The following is a 19,809-nucleotide window of genomic DNA, read 5'->3' as shown; positions in this document are numbered from 1 at the left end:
AGAGTTGGGAGCCGCATGAGCTGCGATAATGAGTCACTCTGATCTTTTGAACAATAGTTTCTTCTTCAAGATCTTTACAATTGCTTCTTCAAATAATTGGAATTGCTCTAAACAAACCTTAAGATAATTTTTTGGGAAGTATTATCAATATTTATTTGTATGTGCTATACTTATATGGGATGCAATGAATCTTATTTGTGCAACTCAGGTTTTGTTTTATAAATAGCATTGTATTTATTATTTATAAAACACATCAAAAACTTGCATACTACATAAAAAATTTTATGCATGTGTAGATGATGTGTTAATCGGTTAAATTGGATATTCTTATTTAAGCACTTTTTATATATCTTATATTCATCTTAAGCTAAAATAGATGAAAATAGTTTGCAAAATATATATGGACGGAGCTGTATGCACACTTAATTTGAGATTAAAGAGGAATTACATAATTTTGTATAATAGAGAAAATGAAATAACTTCAAAGAAAAGCAATTGCATATTGCGCAAACCTTAATCGGATTTTATCACGTACATATACCATAAAAAATACATGTACATTGTTGTGTACATATCTTAATTTGATCTTAAGGGTATGGTCATAGGTGTGCGTTAGTACTTTCCTTACATTTCTTTTAAGTTTGATGTTTTGCATATCTCTGAATAGTTTTTTTTCTTTCTTTTATTTTTTTAACTGTACGGTGCAAAGAAATAAAAATGACAATAACGTGGTTAATAATTATAAGGATGATTTCCATAAGTACATTACTATATGTTTATATATCTAATAAATTGATGGGTGTTGGAAGATCTACAACAGTAGAATGAATATTTAGTTTATTTGCATTGTAGGAGACTCTAACACATACTCATATAATAAAAAAGAAGCATGTAGGAGGAGACGTCTTGGTTTTTTATGTGAAAAATCCTAAAAAGTGGAAAAATCATTGAGCTTGGCCGAGTTGAAATAATACACTATGCAACAGTGAGTACATAGGTTCACTCTTCTCTTGAATTGGAGAAGATGGAGTTATAAATTTGTACAATAATAGTTCACCAATAATAATCGTTATCTTGTTGTAATGAATCTAATTTTTGGATGTAAAATTTTGCAAGAGTTGTAGTTAATTGATCTGGAGACAATAGTTCATTGTGAATGTTATAGGTGGTGGCTATAGTGTCAGCTTATCTTAGAGGGTCGTAGTTGAAATTCATGATAGTAGTTGGTCATGCGGGTCATAGATAGTCGCTTCATGAGCATTGGTTGTCCACAGAGGCCATAGTAGGATGTTATAGGGCCTGTGAGCCATGTTGACTGTAGTTGTGGGTTGCGATAATATTCGTGGGCTGGAAATGTCATAATTGGGAGCTGTATAAGATGTGGGTTGCTTAAGTCGTAATTTGTCATATAGGTTGTAGTAGGGAGTTGTAATAACGTCTCCAGGCTGCAGAGGCTAGAGTTGGGAGATGCATGAATTGTGAAAACGTTCATAGGTTGTAGGGGTTGGAGTTGGGAGTTGATTGACTTGTGATAACATCTATAAGCCGTAGAGGCCGGAGTTGGAAGCTGCATGAGCTGAGATAGCTTTTGTAGAATGCATATACTCTAGTTAGGAGCTTCATCAGCTAATATAACATACTTAGATCGTAGAGGTCAGAGTTGGAAGTTGCTCAAGTTCTGATAACGTTTATAGGTTGTAGAAGCTGGAGTTGGGAGCTAGATGAACCAATAAAACATATGTAAACCACAAAGGTCAGAATTAGGAGTTGCACAAGTATAGGCCAGATTAGGGAGCTGCACGAGCTGTGATAAAATCAATAATTCATAGAGGCTGGACTCGGGACCTGCACAAGTCGTTATAACATCAATAGGTTATAGAAACTAGATTTGAACAAGCTATGATAGCGTTTGTAGGATAGAGTTGGGAGCCGCATGAGCTGCGATAATGTCTGCGGGCTGTAAAAGTTAAAAATCAGAAGCTGCATGAGCTATGATAATGTTTGTAGGCCGAAGAGATAGAAGTCGGTAGTTACATGAGCTGAGATAATGTCAGTGGGTCGCTATTGCAAGAGTTGAGAGTTGTGTGAGTTGTGAATCACATGAGTCATAATTGGTCACGTAGGTTATAGGTGTGGGCTACTGAGAAAGAGCTTAAAAAGTCTGGAGAATGTCACTGTATTATGAGTATGATAGTTGTAAGTAGTTATTGAGGGGTGTGTTGTTACACCATCTTCTAGAAGTGTTGTTACACCATATGCAAAGCGCATTGTTGCACTATATTCAGGGTGTGTGTTGCACCATTTTTGGTGCATCATCGCGCCATATTCAGGGCTAAGGCTGTAAAAGAGCTGAGATTGAGTGAGCTCAGACTTGGTTCATGTTCAACTCATTCAAAATTGATCGTGTTCAAAATCGACCCGTGTTCAAAATTGGCTCTTAAACAACGTGCTCGTGTTCGACTCAATTTAAATATTCTTGTTCATGTTCGGCTTGAAATTGACTCGTTAAAATTAATTGAAAAAAATAGATGTGAGGTATTGGATTCGAACTTGCATCAACTTTGTGCAAAAGAAGACACAGAATCACACGATCACATGAGTTATTATGATTTAAAATTGGATAGAAATATATATAGTATATTATTATATAAATAATATATGTAATATATTGTTATATAAAAAGTTATATAAATATACTTTATTTCATGTTAAAACGGCCAAACATGAGCGAACAAAGGGTTGTTCATGTTCGACTTGCTTATAATTTGAGCTTAAAAAATTTGTTTGCATTTGACTCGTTTACTTAATGAATGAGTCGAACACCATATGTTCGCGAATAACGAGCTTTTTTGACAACCTTATTCAGGACACTTCATTGCACCTTATCCCAGGTGCAGTGTCACATCGTCTTTGAGGTGCATCGTTACATTATCTTCGGGCTGTGTCGTTGCACTACTTCGTAGAGTGTTGTTTTTGTTTATTTATTTTTTTTTTTAATTTTTTGAAGGAGTTGTAGCTTGTCTATCATTATATAATTTCATTTTCCGAACAAGTCTCTCTTCTGGTTAATAGATATATATATATATTGAAGCCAATTTTTTATTAGGCATCTCCTCAAGCTTCTCCTCACTTATATATATATATATATACATTTTCTTTGTGTGAGAAATTTAAATTTTAATTAGAATTTCAATTAGGGGTGATCGTGATTCAATTAATTTAAATGGTAAATTAAGTGTGTTTGGTGTGAACAATAGTGTGTGCATGCATGGCGTATGTGTGTGTGTGTGTGTGTGTGATGTCCCAATGTATGTGAATTGTAATGTGTGTGCATGATGCCTTAAATTCTCAAGTCGAAATGGTCTTCTTAAGACATCCTTGATTATTATGGGAACCCGTCTTGAGTTTCAATGTGTTGGTGTTTAATCAGCTCGACTAGTTGTTAATGATTTAAAACCACACATATAAGGCTACAAGGAGTCCATAGGTGGCTTTAGAGTTTTTAATTGGTGTGGGTTGACACTAATCTTATAGGAAGTCACTAGAGAAATCTTATGACTAGACCCTAGGCTTTAGAGAAGACAGACCTTACCAAAATTGAGGTCAACATGTCATTGTTATATGTTTCTCCTTTTCCATTTTTTCTCTTATCCTGACCATTCATATGATCTAGAAAAGAGATCTATTTCAGAAATGGAAGTATACCACGATCGACAAGCTGACTATTCCTTAAAAAAAAAAAGAAACGAAAATATTGCCTATTAAATCATTTTTCTTATAAAGGGGAGACTAATTACTATAAAGGCATGCATCATTTGTCATTGTCAAAAATAAGTATGCATGGTATCATCAAAAAGAAGTGTGTATCTATTGATTTTCCCCCTTGTAAATTTTTGACCTAGTGTCCGTGTCTTTGGGGTTTTGTTCATAACGTGCATCCCTATTGCACAAAAATATATTTTTACTTGCTTGTATGTCAATACACATGAGGATCTTATTGCTCGGGACAAGATCCCAAAGTTCTTTTACATGCATATCACTCAATTCTTATATACGCATATAATATTTAAATTTCAATTTTTACATATATCACCTTATATATATACACCTTATATATGTACATAAACAAGTGTGTTTTATTTTTAAAATGATATATTTTTGATCTGATAGGAAATATTTGATTGGTTTAAATATAAAAGGTGTTAGATATGTACATTAATAAAGATAGTGTAATGGTCCAAGGGATGCGTCTGCGCGAAAGAGGAGAGCTGGGTGCTTTGACCGCAACTGATAATTTTATCAACGGCAAGTGTGCAACCATGAATTTTAGAAGAACTCGAGGTAAACAAAAAGAGCATTTTTGAGAAAACAAGCCGGAAAGCAGAAATCTTCTATTGGCCAGCCAATGAGAAATTTTGGAGCTGTGCTGATCGCACTGCCTCACCTGGCTTTTCTCGGACAATCTCTCTTTCGCCTATTGTTTCTGTGCTGCATCTGGAAATAGCCCAAGGTTTTCTTGGCAGTTAATGGGCAAAAGGCTGTTTTCCGGCGATGCGAGTCCTTTACCGGACAACCTCCGGTGCCGGAGATCCGACGGCCGGCAATGGCGGTGCCCGCAGCCGGCCAAATCTGGTCTCACTTTCTGTGAGTACCATTACCAGCAGGTACGCCGTAACCAGGATAACAATAAGAACACCAAAGTGGGGGCAGCGGCCGCCACCGAGCCGGAACCGAAGCTTCTTTTTACGACTGATCCGTCACTGTCGAAAAAGAGACGGCGGATTCGAATGAAGGAGGATCCTTCAGCGGCGGAACCCGTCTTATCAGAGAAAATGGAGGGAGCTGATGTGGAGAAAGAATCTCCTTATCTGAAGTCGAATAGGGGCCTTTTCTTGCCGGATCAATTTCGGCATCAGCAATCTGACGGCCGAGAACGGCATTGCTCGCAGCCACCTATGCCTGTTCGCAATTTCTGCGATCGCCGCCATCTAAGCTGCAAGCGACTCAACGAAGAGAACAACAAGATAATTGAACCAAAGTCTGGGCGGAGTCCACGCTTTGTTGCCGATCTGATGCCGTCGATAAAGCGTCAATGGCGGAGGCCGCGGCTGAAGGGGGAAACTAGGGCAGATGAGGGGATGATGATTTTTGCTGGCGAGGAGGGCTGGTGTGACATGAAGGGCGCTGATCCTGCGGTGACGTTGAGCCTTCCGATTCCAGATACCCTCCGGTGCCGGCGTTCCGACGGACGGAAGTGGCGGTGCCCACAGCCGTCTATTTCTGGTCTTAGTTTTTGCGAGTATCACCATATGCGCTGTAAACAGACCTACAACAAGAACACCAGGGTAAAGGTCGCCAAGCCCGAGCGAGGATCTCAATTTCTTGTCGATCCGCAGCAGTCGACAATGCGGAGTCGGCGGTGGGGGGTAGGGAAGCTGCCGGCAGAGGATCCAATGAGGATCGAACATAATGACGAGGGGTTGAAGGCCGACAAGGTGGCCACGCCTGAACTAAATTTGTACGATGACGACCTGTTGTGCTGCAAAGAGAACGACAGTAAAAACGACGAGTCGGAGCCATGGGAGGAGGAAGTGGATGCTGCCGAGCCCCAGTTCGGAAGAAATGGAGGCCGTCAAGCCGACTACGCCGGACCTGCATGTTAGTGACGTCGACCCACAGTGGTTCAAAGAGGAGGACAACAGAAACAAGGAGGCGGCCGCCAAGCCCACCTGTATGCTGCAGCTTGCCGGGGATCTGCAGCCTTCGATGAAGAGCACCTCTCTACCGGATCACCTTCGGTGTCGGCGATCCGACGGACGAAAATGGCGGTGCCCTCAACTTTCAATGCCTAGCGTTGGCTTCTGCGAGTATCATTTCCTCCAGTTGCAGCGCAACCAAGGAAAAAGGAAAAACAGCAAATTGGCTTCGGGCGCTAAGCGCAAGCGGGGGTTGGGCCTTGCTTCCAATCAGTCACTGGCGAGGAAGCGGCGGCGGCAGCGGCAGCGGCTGAAGAGGCAGCTGCCCGGGGAAGAACCGATCAGAGCAACGCGGAAGGAGGAGAGGTATGAAGGGATAGAGGCCACCAATCTAGAGGTCACGAGGGACCTTCCCAATGGTGTGATGGCGATCTTGCCTGCACCGGCAAGGGGTCCGGCCAATCCATCTCCTTGGTTTCATTGGAAGGTTGGGTCTGATGATGGGCATCTGTTTGGACGGAGTTTCAGATCGAAGAATGCTGAGCTAGTGCCCTTGGGCAAGGTTGAGCTGGCGCTCTGCGCTGCCTTTCTTGCTAAAACGTATTTTATTTTAATTCTTTTTAATTTTTTGTTGGGCAGAAGCTTCCTTTTTCCAGGAGTGCGGTAGGTCGCAGAAATCAGGTTTGCCATCGTTGCAGGGCCGGGGAGAACAAGGTTGAGCGCAGGATCCGTTGTTTTAATTGCCAGGAGCTCTTCTGCGCAACTTGCATTGACGCTTGGTCAGGTTCTATTTACTCTCTATGTCGTCATATTCATGAATTTGCAATCCTGGATATGAAGTTGTCTCTCTCTTTGATCAGTATTTTTGCAATTGTAATCATCCCTGGATACTTCCATTGCAAAATTGGTTATTCATTCTTTTTACTTGTTGGTTGGAACTAAACCAGTCATCCTTGGTATCTTTTGATCTAGCATCAATCAAGTAGAAGGTTGGCATACATCATATAGTCTGAAAAACCAAAGAAAGGAATAACGGCCAGGTTTTGTCTAATTGAACAACTTCCACAAATATGAAGTTACCTAATAATTGGAGAAAGTGGCAATACAATGCAAAAGAAAGGGTTCTCATATTTGTTGTCACACCCGGGGTCCGAAAAGTGGCACACTTCAATAACACAGGACACAATGAAGTTGATAACCTTAACACTTTAAATAAATTTCAAAGTTAAAATTGATTTAAAAGTGAATACTATTTTATTGCTTTAGTAGAATTCATAATAATTTAATTTATTAGAACTAAATGAAAATATGACATTCAATAGGACACAATGGAGAAAAATGATTCATGTAGCCAAACCCCCTTAGTGGGATAAAAGCTTGTTGTTGTTGTTGTTGTAGAATCCATAATAATAATGCAACAAAGAAGTGAAATTAACAACTATTGAAAAAAAGAATTGGAGCAACAATTACGTGGACAAACTTCCCCAATCCAATATAAACACAAATAAATTTACTACATAAGCTCAAAATTTTTAAAAGGCTAGCTCTTATGATGATGATCCATCAAGCAATCTGATTGAACCTACAATAAAAAAATTACTTATAATGAGTTGTATGATTTAAACTCAATTAATAACTTTTATTTATTGAAGCATAGACAATAAAGTATTACATTTTGCAACTTGGACAAGAAAAGAGGCATATTTATATTTTGTTTTTACATCATCAAGTTGAATTACTATTGCACTATATAAGTGACAAGTGTCATATATTCTAAAATGATTTCTAATATTCTAATATTCATGATCATTTAAATGATAAATTATAAACAATGAATTTTTACACTAATATATTCATATACAAGCTTGGCAGGTGTAATCATATATATCCAAAGATGACTCACCAATCATTTATCATTTTATAGTATAGCTGTATACATTTATATTATAAATTCTATTAAGATGCCAATAAATTGAGAAGGTAAACACCAACCTATAAAAATTCGATGATTTTAATTGTTTTTAACTTATGAACCCATCTGACTAATTAATCAATGTCTAACTACACACCGTTACACACGTAGGCATATAATTTTTCTATATCATATGTTTGTATTTAACATGTGTTTTATAAACAACAAGAGCAATATTTATAAACATGTTAAAAATGAGGTATATGAATAAAATTTATTTTATTCAGTAGAGATAATAAATATAAAAAATAGATATTGCCACTATAGGTTTTAGGGTAATTTTATATTTCGTTATAATTACTAAAATATATATAATAAATAGCTAAGTAATAAAGGTAGGATTAAGCTTGCAAATATCTGAAAACTTGATATAAATATCAAGAATAACAACCTTAATAAAAAAATGTTTCTCTTAAAAAATAAAATTCTCCTCGAGAGAGGAATATAACTTTTAAATCTATTTGAAAGTCACCTACAATATCAAGTTGCTTCATAGCCTTATATTGTTATAGGCAAACCAACCATAAAATTCATTATAATCTCGTCTAATTTTTGTTTAGAATAAGAAGAGATTGCAATGGTCCACTAAGTTTTTGATGTTATGCCTTAGTCACCTACAATGATATTATGTTAGTTTTATCATCATCTTTGCTGGGGCACATTGATTTGGTGAAGAAAAAAGTTATATTTTTGTGGTTGCAGCTCTAGTTAGGGGAAAACCATTAGAGATGATCAGTTTAGTTTGTCTTAATGTCAAGTTTTACCATTGCAACATTTTGACTAAGAAGGCAACCATTTTGAATGAAGAAGATTAAGAGGCAAATTCACTTTTGGTGTTGGTGGATTCATATTGATGTGCAATGGGTGTGTTTTAAAAGTCTCTCAAAGGTGTCAAATATTCATTTTGTGCTTTTCATGTTTGCTTTCTCTCAACCCTTCTTTACTTTACGATCTTAGATCGCCCAAGTTGGAGAGAAATCACAGAGGAGATCATGAATATAATTTTATTATCTTGAGTTAAGAGAGAGAATTGATATGAATTTGACAGATATTGGATGGGCTCACTATGCTGCATAGCATTCAAACTTGTTTGCATGGAACTTTTTTATTCAACGTTGAATTCATTTAACTAGGAGCGCTTTCTATTCTTGTGTAAGGTCATGGGTTGAATTTAATAACATAGTGGTTTGCATTAAATAAGGTATTGTGGCATTGTGTTGAAGTTTTGAGGCAATTTAGATAGATATTTTATGATTTTGGTGATGAAAGAGATTGAGATGTGACTTTGTCTGATTATTTGGATGATCACTTATTAAGAAAATATGTAATGACCATGTCAAATAGAACAATAAACTAATCTTCACAAAATTTATTTATTCATAAGCTTAGTCATAAAAGAAGCCCCAAATTTCTCAAATCAAACATATTAAAAGGTTTTCTAATATCTTTAACAATATTGTAACCACAGATAACGAGATTAATAAATTTATGGATCTGAATAGTATTGATATGAAGGTCTCTACCAATTGCTCCTTCATTGAAACCACACAAACTCATGTGGCCACATGTGATTAGTTCTATTCTCTTTGATGATGGCAGGCATTTATTTTGGCTGAATCACATGAATTTGGTGATTATGTTTGACTTGTTTTTTTCTGTAGTGGTTATTTTATGTATTCTTCATTTTCTTTTATAGTAGATGCTTTCGTATAAACAAGTAGATTTTTTCTCACAAGAATGTCTTATGGTCTTGCAAATTATATACCTAGCATGTGCCATAGAGTGACATATAAATGGTGAAATTGAAAATTAAGGTTTTTTTTGTATTAGTGAAGCGATGCGTGTGTCTCAAACAACAACGACAACAACAAAGCCTTAATCCCACTACGTGGGGTCGGCTAAAATAATAAAAAATGATCCAAGTTAAAAATACTTCAAAAATATTATGTGAATCATTAATATATTGATTGTCTTAGCGAAGCGAGGTGTAAGCCTCAAAATAGTAAAAAAAAAAACTCTAAATTAAGAATACTTCAGAAATATGATATGAATCATTAATATATTGATCTTGTTTATTTCCAAAAGGTCATAACCTACAAATTTAAATCTTAAATATTAATATGAAATTAAAGTTTGAAGTGAAATTCAAAGTAAGCATTCATTTAAATTTTAAATAGATCATGAAGATTGAGATCTACAACCTCTTCTTTAATTTTATTATTTTCAAAAGAATCATCACATGTAACAATTTTATTATCATTTGATTCTCTCTTGTTCGTATATTCTAAGTCTTCTTCAATCACTATATTTTAATTTGCTCCCCATATTAATTAACATTAGACCATATATAATTTAAAATAAAATAATAAATCAATAACACAACCAAATAATCATACTTAAATTACCTTTTAATATTTTCTAGGTGTAGTCTCAGTTGTATTATATGTAAGTATAATATAATAAAATATAATATTATATATTTGTTTTACATAACCTGATGAGGCATTGCCTCAAAATGCTTAAGGCGTATGCCTCGAGCAAAAAAAGGCTTTAGCCTCACCAATGATAGAGAAAATTAAGTCTCGAGCTATTTTTTATGTGCCTTAGTGCAAGGCACGCCTCGAGCATTTTTTTAAACAAGGCAACTGAGTACTGCTTTTAAAACCCAACTCGCTTCTGTACGATTTCTATTTTTCTGCTTCAATGTTTATACTAAAACGCCCAATCACTATTATAAGTTATTTAAAAAAAATCTATTTTGAAATTGGGCGTAAATGAACTTCAATTTGGAAAGATTGGTGAAGAACTACAAAATTGTAGTGCTCAGCACACTGGACTGATGACTGATGATTTTGAATTGCTCAAGCATGATAATCTTAGTCTCTTAACATATTCTATTTACTCTGGCTAAAACTCAAACCTTAATCTACAAATGGTTGCTGATAGAAATTCAAACGGTTTTCATAATGTTAACAATGCCACCGTGATACTTCTTCTGCTATTAATTCTTTTGAGGACTTCATTTATTGTTTCGCAGCTATAAGATATTAAAAATACAAACCCGTTTTTGCATGTTGTAGGCCATCTGAGTTATCCATACTTGAAATCAAGATGTCGTGTCCCGTCTGTCGCGGTTGCTGCACCTGCATAAATTGCAATTCTGGAAGAGATGAGGATGTTGTGTTTAAGGTATTTTCCTGTGGATACCTTTAACATTTCAAATTAGAAAGTGCTACATTAACTATGCAGAAGCGTCATACAGTTTTTATTTTCATACGAAGTGCCAAGATATTTATTAATATTTCAACTCCAATTTCCTTCAGAAACTATAATTTCCTCAAAACAAGTTCAGCACAAGTTAGGTATGACCATCATTTGATTTTTTATCTCTTCCAACTAGTGACGCACATTAATGGATAACAAATTGCTGAACTGGAAATAGTAGCAACTAACCAAGGTTTGCATTCGTGTATTTCCTCAATTATACACATTGGATATTTGTATTCTATTTTACATCTTACATGGCAGGAAATAAGCTACTTGATGCTTGGGTTGAAGTTCAAAATATAGTGATAACTAGCAAATTAACTGGTAAGCACGTCCTCTTAAGTGTGGGCTAATTTATAAATCCTCTTTCTTTATATGCTAGTGCTTTAGTTGTACTTGCATAAATAGAATGGCAATGCTCTTTGCTTAGTGTTTCTTTGGTTATTTTTCCCTTTCTTTTCTTGTAACTGGAGAAAGTTATTTTTCTGACTGTGACCCTCTGCAAGATCCATGATTAGAGTATGTTGAAAAGTTGCATGGATGTTTGATTTTATTATCAAATTGCCATTTTCTTTTTTATTTTATGCAGTCTTTCTTTACAATATTTTTAATGCGCAAATCTTAAGCTTGAAAACTGTCAACTTGAACAACTTATACAGTTAACTAGTGTGTTTTATGTTCTAACGCAATTTTGGAATTTTTTTCCCCTCAGTAACACCTGCAGAGCAAAGATCAATGATTTTTATAGGAACTGCTCCACGTGTACTTACAGATTCTCTCTAAGCTGTTGTTAGAACTTTTGGGTTGGAAGTTTTGCTAAGCTGATGGAACGTCTGTTTGCGAGTATTTGAAAAGAAGGCATGCATATTGTCGTGTTGACATGGCTTTCTATGGAATGAAAGTTGGAATTTCTCTTAAAAACCATGTTAATGGCATTCTCAATATTATTTTTGTGTACATCCGTTCTGCCTGACTGGTCAATTCATAAAGATGGCAGCATTTCTTGTCCTTCAAAAGCGCTTGGAGGTTCTCAATATTAATTTTGCTATTATGTCTGACTCTGCAAAATTCATTTCAGAATAAATCGTTTCTTTTCTAGGCTACCCATAAAAGGCTGGACATTTCTTTTACTCTTTTGGTTATTCAAACTTAGCTTGGGATTTCACATTTTGATTGAAGGAAGACTTACTGAAACGATGCCCTTTTCGATTGTTGCTTTTTCTCCCTTAGCATGTATTTTGATATATCTCATGCATGATGTTTAGCAAATAAAATATAGTGGGGAGCATTAGTTGCAATTGGATTCGGTTTATTTCAGAATTATACTGGTACTTCAATATTACATTTGTTTCTATTGCCATTTCACCTCAGTACACATCCTTTTGGAGTTGCTATTCTTGGTTAAATGTTTTACAATGAGGAATTGCTTTACAGGTGACGTGTGCTTTTTAGACGATTTTTTTTTCTAAATTAGATTTTTTTTTACATCATTTGATGTACTCCATCATGGTCTTGGTTTTATATAATCTTCTTGGATTGACTAATTTGATTAAATACCTAATTCATTATTAATTAATGTTTTGTTATGATTAGTTGATCAAGTTTAAAGGTTTGAAGCCTGCTGATAGGCAGTATTAGCTCATTGTTATTGGTCTTTCTACATTTTGTTATTAACTGTTGGTGACTTCTCTTGACGATTAAAATGAATTATTCAACGAGAAGATTATTAGGCCTTGGTTGAAACTGTTTTTAGCTTTTTTGTTTTTAAAACACAGGAAATGAAATAAAAAAATGTTTGTTTCGTGTTGTTTTTTCATATGTTTTGTTATTTTGTTTTTAAACAAATACATTTTTATTTTTCAAAAATAAAAAATAGGAAAACTTGTTTTTAATGTTTTCAAAATAGCTCCCAATCTATCCTATTCCTGATCACGATTGTGACTTCCCATCTCCGGTGCCTTGTTTGACGCAAATGCCTTCTTTGCCAACGACGCTAATGCCTTTTTTGTCGGTGACGCCGACACTGACGCCGATCCCCGCCAACTTCGATGCATTCTTTGATGGCTTCTTCTTCGACGGTAGTGCTTTATCTTCTTGTTCTTCCGCTCTTTTTGCTCTTCCTCTTCTTTTTACTTTGCACTGCCAGCCAGCAACCATCACCGTGATTCTGGCGAGTGCGGTGTTCGAGGGATAAGAAGTGGCGCAAGAGAGCAAAGCGGAGCCCGTTGGCTTCAATGGTACAGTTGTGGCAGAAAAGAGTCAGGTGCTTTTCCCGGCGGAGAAGCTTGGGTTGCTTTTGGCTGCGACGGTTGAGGAATAGAGGAGAGCAAACCAAGGGGGTCGGCGCGGCGGGGGGGCGCGGCGGTGTGGTAGGGGGTTGAGAGTGCAAGAGAAGGAGGAGTTGGAGGGGATAATTATATTTTCTTATTTTTGTTTTTCAAATTTTTTTTTCTTTTTATTTTAAAAAACAAAAAAAAAATCATAACCATAACCAAATTGTTTTTGTTTTTGTTGAAACAAAAACTGTACAAACTAAAAATAAAAATAGAAAGAGATCCCAAACGGCTTCTTAGTGTCTATGATTTAGGGTGAGTCATCTATTTCACTCAGCTATGAAATTTTAATTTTTTTAGCATCATTGAATATGCCATTTCCAAGCTATTTTTCCTATTTGTCTTTTAAGTTTTGGTGGCTAAATATCATTTGGAATTTAGGACTAGCTTGTTATATTTATTTGAATGGTTATTTTGTCATTATTTGGAAAGGTGTATTATTATAAATAATGCCTAAATCAATGTACTTCACATGAAATGAATGGCTTTCTTTTGACATTCATTTTGGGGTTTGATCGGTTCTCTTGCTCAAATCCATAAGAATCTTCGTTTTCTCACTCCTTACCCTTACCTCCTTCCCTTTATGCTTTCATTCATTTATTCTTCCAAGTCTTTCTTTTTGTTCTCTTTACTTTGTTTGTTCCTCTTCATTAGATTCCTCTTATCTCATGCATTAAGGTATCAAAATTTCTCCACATTGTTTGCTTTTCACCTGGCATATCATCAATTGTTATCCATGTGATTTGCTTGCTATTTTGCACTTGATTTCATTGATATCTTGTGAAGTTTCAACTGTTGATGAAATAATCATCCCATGACAATGAACTGTTTTTTAAGCCAAAAACCAATGATATACCTTTGCAGTAATTATTTTTTTTCTTTTTTGGGTGAACGCCCTCAAACTAATCCTAAATATCTTTTCTTTTTTACCTAACCTTTACTAAAATTAGTCTATAACTATTTTCTTGATAAAAAACATATTTGAATTCACTTTTTGTCCATGTTAAACCTTTAAATAATCATCCTATCTTAAACCAATTTTCTTTGTAGATTCCTTGCATTAATCGACCTCCATTTTTTTTCCTGTTCAACTCACTCTGGAAATTAAATTAGGTTTCATTTGTTCACTGAAATCCGCTTCCTTTGTTTTTAAAATAAGAAGAGAAAAATTATAGTGTCATCTAACCCAATTTCATAGAATGAGACTCTAAAATGATGTTGAATGTGATACAATTCGACTCCAAATGGGCCCAAATCAAATATTTGAAGTGCTCTTAAAAATTAATTAGATGAACTAAACTTTTTTTTTTAAGCTTATAGTCAAAACGAGTATCTCCGTGGATGCAACTCAATGTTTATAAGGTCACTTCATTCTAAGATCATTGAGACGCTTAAATATTGACAAACTAGTCTATAATCGGAGGACTCACAAAGTCGTCTAATGAATTATTTTGAGATTATTGCTAGGTTTAATAAAGTGATGCCCCCAAAAATCATAAATAGGCTTTATTCTTCTTATGAAAGAGGACATAAACTTTTGACTTAAAATTGGAGAGAAAGTGGATTCTAAAAATCTCTGAACTACACTCAATAATTGTCGTTGACGATCACTGCTACATAGTCATTTGCCGATTTTAATCTTTCGATTTCCATTGTTCAATTGTCGTGTTTTGACCACCATCTCTCAAATATGATCCCCTGACTATTGTCATCTTATTATTGGTATAAAACTATTATCGTCTGCCATCAATCTTTAACCGCCACCACTCGATTATGATCTTTTGATCATCATCATCCAATCACAATCCTTTGATCACTATGGCCTAACTACGATGTCTTAATCACTATCGTCTGACTATCATTTTCTGTTGGCTTAATGTTGCCAATAATATTGACAGACGACATGGGATTTGATATTGATATATGTTGTTCACATAAATGCCAATGTATTTTATTTTTTTTTCACTTGTATTGCCAACAACATTGAAGCACGCAATCATTTATATGGTTGATGTACATGATCGATACAAATGTGAAGCCGCCCTCATTATTGCCAATGTTTCTAATATGGTTGATGTTTGTTGTCGACACAAATGCCAAATTCACTGGCTTTGTCTTTGATAATGTTAATATACGTGGTCAACTATAATGTTCAAGCACACCATCAATAAATTTTAATGCCCGCCAACTTTGTTTTTTGTTTTTGCCAATAACATGAACATTTCAATTACTAATAAGAGTAATACACGCCCTCAACATGAAATTTGACTCTAGATGTCAACACCAAGATTTATATAAGATTTGTTGGTCTTTTTTCTCCTCTCCTCAAAGGAGAACAACTGAACATGCTAACTTTGATGCCTTGATGCTCTTTAAAATTCCAAGGTTTATTTTTCTAACATGTGATATATTATAATAGAATCATTTTAATTGGGGATGGCGTCAAAATTTTTTATTTTTAAATATTTCATGTAAAAGCTCTGGTATCTCCTAAAAGTTTTTTTTTTTAATCTCCATAAAATTTTAAAGGGGCATTTAAATACATACTACACAATTCTTGTGCGCATATCTAGCACCTAAATATTTATGTTTACATGCATAGCACTCAAATCTTTAATATCACAAAAAAATCACTATTACTTAATTTTTAAAAGTGGCATGCACATTTTCATGTATAGGTTTATAACATCAGTGTTATGAATGTCAATGTAAAACTTTTGAAGATAGATATAAATAGAAAAGAATTGTGTGGTATGCATCTAAATTTCTCAACTTTGAATTATCTCTACTATGCATGGTTTCTTACTTGGATAACATTTTGTAGGCAAAATAGTTCATCTATTTTTAATTGTGCAAATTTGTGTTCTGTAACTATTAGAAATGCTGACTCTTTGCATTAATTTTGGTTTATCATTCAATGAACCTTTATTGTTTTAAGTACTTCTTGATCTTTGAAGTTTGGGCAGTTATTTGATTTGATAACTTGTATTAATCCTATGTTATAGTGGTCTCAAATGATTCTTAGAACTGTAAACAATCCATGCTTAGTACTGTCATGCATGTTTGCTTATTTTTTGACATTTGTTTAAAAGGCTTTTATAATTTAGGCCATAGGCTTTTTTATACTGTTATTGTCGAGTCCCAAGACCCGGATGTAAAAAGTGGAGGATTACATTTATCTTTTGTCAGCCAACTTAAAATTTGTTGAAAAATCATGACATGAATCATGTTGATCATTGTGTAATGACTAGGGCGTCCCCTGGCAGCAATGTGTTGTTTGACCTGAATATAGTGAAAAATTGCGCAAAGGGCGCTACACCAGCGTCCGGGTGTAGTATCAAATAAGCAAGAGTTCTCACATTACGGATAGATGCGGATAAAGAAGTTTCTCAATAAAGCTAATATTAGTTTAGAATCTTGGAATATAAGTAATATCACTGGTAAATTAATGAAATTAAATGAGATTATGATTTATAGAAGATAAATATTTTATATATTCAAGAAACTAAATCGGTTGGAGAAAAGGCTAAGGAAAATGATAACTTGGGTTTTAAATTTTGATATTCAGGTAAGAGTCACACTAGAAATGGTGCAGGTGTAATAAGTATAGATAAGAGTTTGAAAAATAATTTTATAAAAATTAATAGAATTTGATAGAATTATAGCTCTTAAGATTATTGTTAATACTAAGATTTTTAATATTATAAGTGTTTATGCTCCTCAAGTAGTTTTAGATATAGGTGCTAAAGAAAATTCTGGAATGACTTAGAAGACTTAATACAAATGATACCTCTTGAAAAAATATTTTTTTTTGGAAGAGATTTAAATGGACATGTCGGTAAAGTGGTAGAAGATTTTAGAAATATTCATGGTGGTTATAGTTTTGAAGTGATTAATGAAGAAGTTAGAGTCATATTAGATTTTGTTTTAGCGTATGATTTTGTTATTGCTAATTCTTTATTCAAGAAGAAAGATGAGCATATTATTACTTATAAAAATGAATTTAATAAAACATAAATTGTTTATTTTCTTATGTGAAGAGATTGTCGAGAATATAAAGGTTGTAAGATTATTCTAAGTGAGGATTTAAGTACTCAACGTCGATTATTAGTTTTAGATTTTAAGATGAAGAACTATAAAATAAAGAATACTAGAAATCATTATCGTGGAATTAGAAGGGGCACCTAAAATGCTCAAATAAAATTATTTTTATGAGTAAACTTCAAGATTTTAAGATCTGGGATGTTTATGAAGAAGTAAATTCTATTTGAGATAAAGTAACAAACCCTATTAAACAAGAGACAAAGGATATACTTTGAGAATTAAAAGAAAAAGTTTCTATAAATAAAAATAATTACTGGTGGTGGAATAATAATGTCCAAGAAAGATAAAATATAAGAAGTTATGTTATAAAAATTGGTTAAATGTATGGTGGAATAATAATGTCCAAGAAAGATAAAATATAAGAAGTTATGTTATAAAAATTGGTTAAATGTAGAAAAGCTTAGAGAACTGGAAAAAATATAAAATGTCCAGTTGGGAGTCTAAGAGAACAATCTGTAACACTAAAAATTTTGTTTTTTGTGATTTTATAATAAGTTAAATGCTAAAGAGGGTGAAGATTATGTGTATAAACTAGCCAAACAAAGAGAAAAGAAACATAAAGTCTTAACTTGAGTAAAGTGCGTTAAAGATAAAAATCGACAAGTGATTTTTTTAAAAAAGATATTCAATATAGATGGGTGAGTTCTTTTGATAAAATTTTTAATGAAGTTTTTGAAAATACGATTGATCTTAGTGATCTTAATATCGAGTGATCTTAATATCGATCTTAATATCGTTAACAATAATAAAATGTTTCATTTTTATCGTCGCATTAGTAAAAAGGAAGTTTATGAGACTTTAAAGAAAATCGATGGTGAAAAGTCTATAGGACCTGATGATATTACAATTAAGTGTGGAAATATATATGATATTTGGGAGTTTCTTGGCTTACTAAAATCTTTAATATTATTTTAAAAACAAAAATGATGCCTAAGGAGTGGAGGAAGAGTATTTTTGGCCCTATTTTAAGAATAAAGGGGATGCACAGTAGTGTGTACGCTATAGAGGAATTAAATTGATGTGTCATATTTATGAGAGAGGGTAATTGAATATAGGTTAAGATGTATTACAAAAATTTCTCATAATAAATTTGGATTTATGTCGGGCAGATCTACTATGGACGCTATACATTTATTGAGAGGTTTGATTGAGAAGTTCAGAGAGAATAAGGAGGATCTACATATGATTTATATTAATTTAGAAAAAAATTGGAATATAGATACTCTCAATGGTAAATTAATGGAATTAGTTGATATTATGATTCATAGAAAAAATTAATATCTTATGTATTCAAGAAACTAAGTGGGTTGGAGAAAAGGTTAAGGAGATTGATAATTTATGTTTTAAACTTTGTTATTCTGGTAAGAATCGTACTAGAAATGGTGTAGGTGTAATTATAGATAAGAGTTTGAAAGATAATGTTGTAAAAATTAAGAGAGTTGAAGTTAGAATTATAGCCTATAAGATTATCATTGATAATATTATAGGTGTTTATGCTCCTCAAGTAGGTCTAGATACAAGGTCTAAAGATAAATTTTAGAATGACTTAGAAGACTTAATACAAATGATACATTTTGAAGAAAAAATTTTATTGGAGGAGATTTAAATGTACATGTCGGTTGAGTGGTAGAAAACTTAATAAATACTCATGGTGGCTATGATTTTACAGTAACTAATGAAGAAAGTAGAGCTATTTTAGATTTTGTTTTAGCGTATGATTTTGTTATTACTAATACTTTATTCAAGAAAAGAGACAAACATTTTATTACTTATAAGAGTGGATCTAATAAAACACAAATTAATTATTTTATTTTGAGAACAAGAGATCGTCGCGATTGTAAATATTTTAAGGTCATTCCAAGTGAAAATTTAAGTACCCAACATTGTTTATTAGTTTTAGATTTTAAGATTAAGAGTTGTAAAATAAAGAATACCAGGACTCATCTTCGTAGAATTAGATGTATAAACTTAAAAGATAAATAAAATTATTTTTATAAGTAAAATACAAGATTTCAAAATTTGGGATATTCATGAAGAAGCAAATGTTATGTGTGATAAAGTAACAAATACTATTAAACAAGTAACAAAAGATGTGCTTGGAGAATCAAAAGAAAAATTTTTTTATAAATAAAATAGTTGGTAGTGGAATAATAATGTGCAAGAAAAGATTAAATATAAGAAGTTATGTTATAAAAATTAGTTTAAATGTAAAAACTTAGAGAACTGGAAAAAATATCAAACGACCTGCAGGGAGTTTAAAAAAATAATCTGTGACGCTAAAAATTCTGTTTTTAATGATCTTTATAATAGATTATATACTAAGGAGAGTGAAAAATATATGTATAAACTAGCCAAAAAAGAGAAAAGAGAAGTAAAAATTTAACTCAAGTAAAGTGTATTAAAGATGAAAATCAAAAAGTACTTTTCTTAGAAAAAG

General features: G+C 33.6%; 1 protein-coding gene across 4 annotated transcripts; it reads left to right on the top strand.

The window, feature by feature from the left end:
• Nucleotides 1–5,441: 5,441 nt before the first annotated feature.
• LOC110022823 lies at nucleotides 5,442–12,178 on the top strand. Of its 4 annotated transcripts, none has more exons than XM_020721941.1 (6): nucleotides 5,442–6,258; nucleotides 6,336–6,480; nucleotides 10,749–10,857; nucleotides 11,069–11,125; nucleotides 11,197–11,259; nucleotides 11,648–12,178. In XM_020721941.1, the coding sequence occupies exons 1-3, from the start codon at nucleotides 5,524–5,526 to the stop codon at nucleotides 10,817–10,819; spliced, it is 951 nt and encodes a 316-aa protein (XP_020577600.1). In that variant the 5' UTR covers nucleotides 5,442–5,523; the 3' UTR covers nucleotides 10,820–10,857; nucleotides 11,069–11,125; nucleotides 11,197–11,259; nucleotides 11,648–12,178. The 4 variants fall into 4 exon arrangements, with proteins under 4 accessions (XP_020577600.1, XP_020577598.1, XP_020577599.1 ...); XM_020721939.1 differs by having other exon boundaries at nucleotides 6,336–6,475; nucleotides 11,648–12,177; XM_020721940.1 differs by having other exon boundaries at nucleotides 10,992–11,125; nucleotides 11,648–12,176.
• Nucleotides 12,179–19,809: the final 7,631 nt, after the last annotated feature.

Source organism: Phalaenopsis equestris, unplaced genomic scaffold (genome assembly GCF_001263595.1).
Source record: "Phalaenopsis equestris unplaced genomic scaffold, ASM126359v1 Scaffold000202, whole genome shotgun sequence".
Taxonomy (NCBI): domain Eukaryota; kingdom Viridiplantae; phylum Streptophyta; class Magnoliopsida; order Asparagales; family Orchidaceae; genus Phalaenopsis; species Phalaenopsis equestris.
The sequence above is the reverse complement of the archived record's forward strand: the minus strand, read 5'-3'. Positions and strand labels throughout refer to the sequence as shown.

Coding starts and splice junctions, on each gene's coding strand:
- LOC110022823 (XM_020721938.1), top strand. CDS start 5,524: ATGACGACCTGTTGTGCTGCAAAGAGAACGACAGTAAAAACGACGAGT. Junction 6,259..6,335: donor AGCTAGTGCCCTTGGGCAAG/GTTGAGCTGGCG, acceptor TTTGTTGGGCAG/AAGCTTCCTTTTTCCAGGAG. Junction 6,476..10,748: donor GCAACTTGCATTGACGCTTG/GTCAGGTTCTAT, acceptor TGCATGTTGTAG/GCCATCTGAGTTATCCATAC.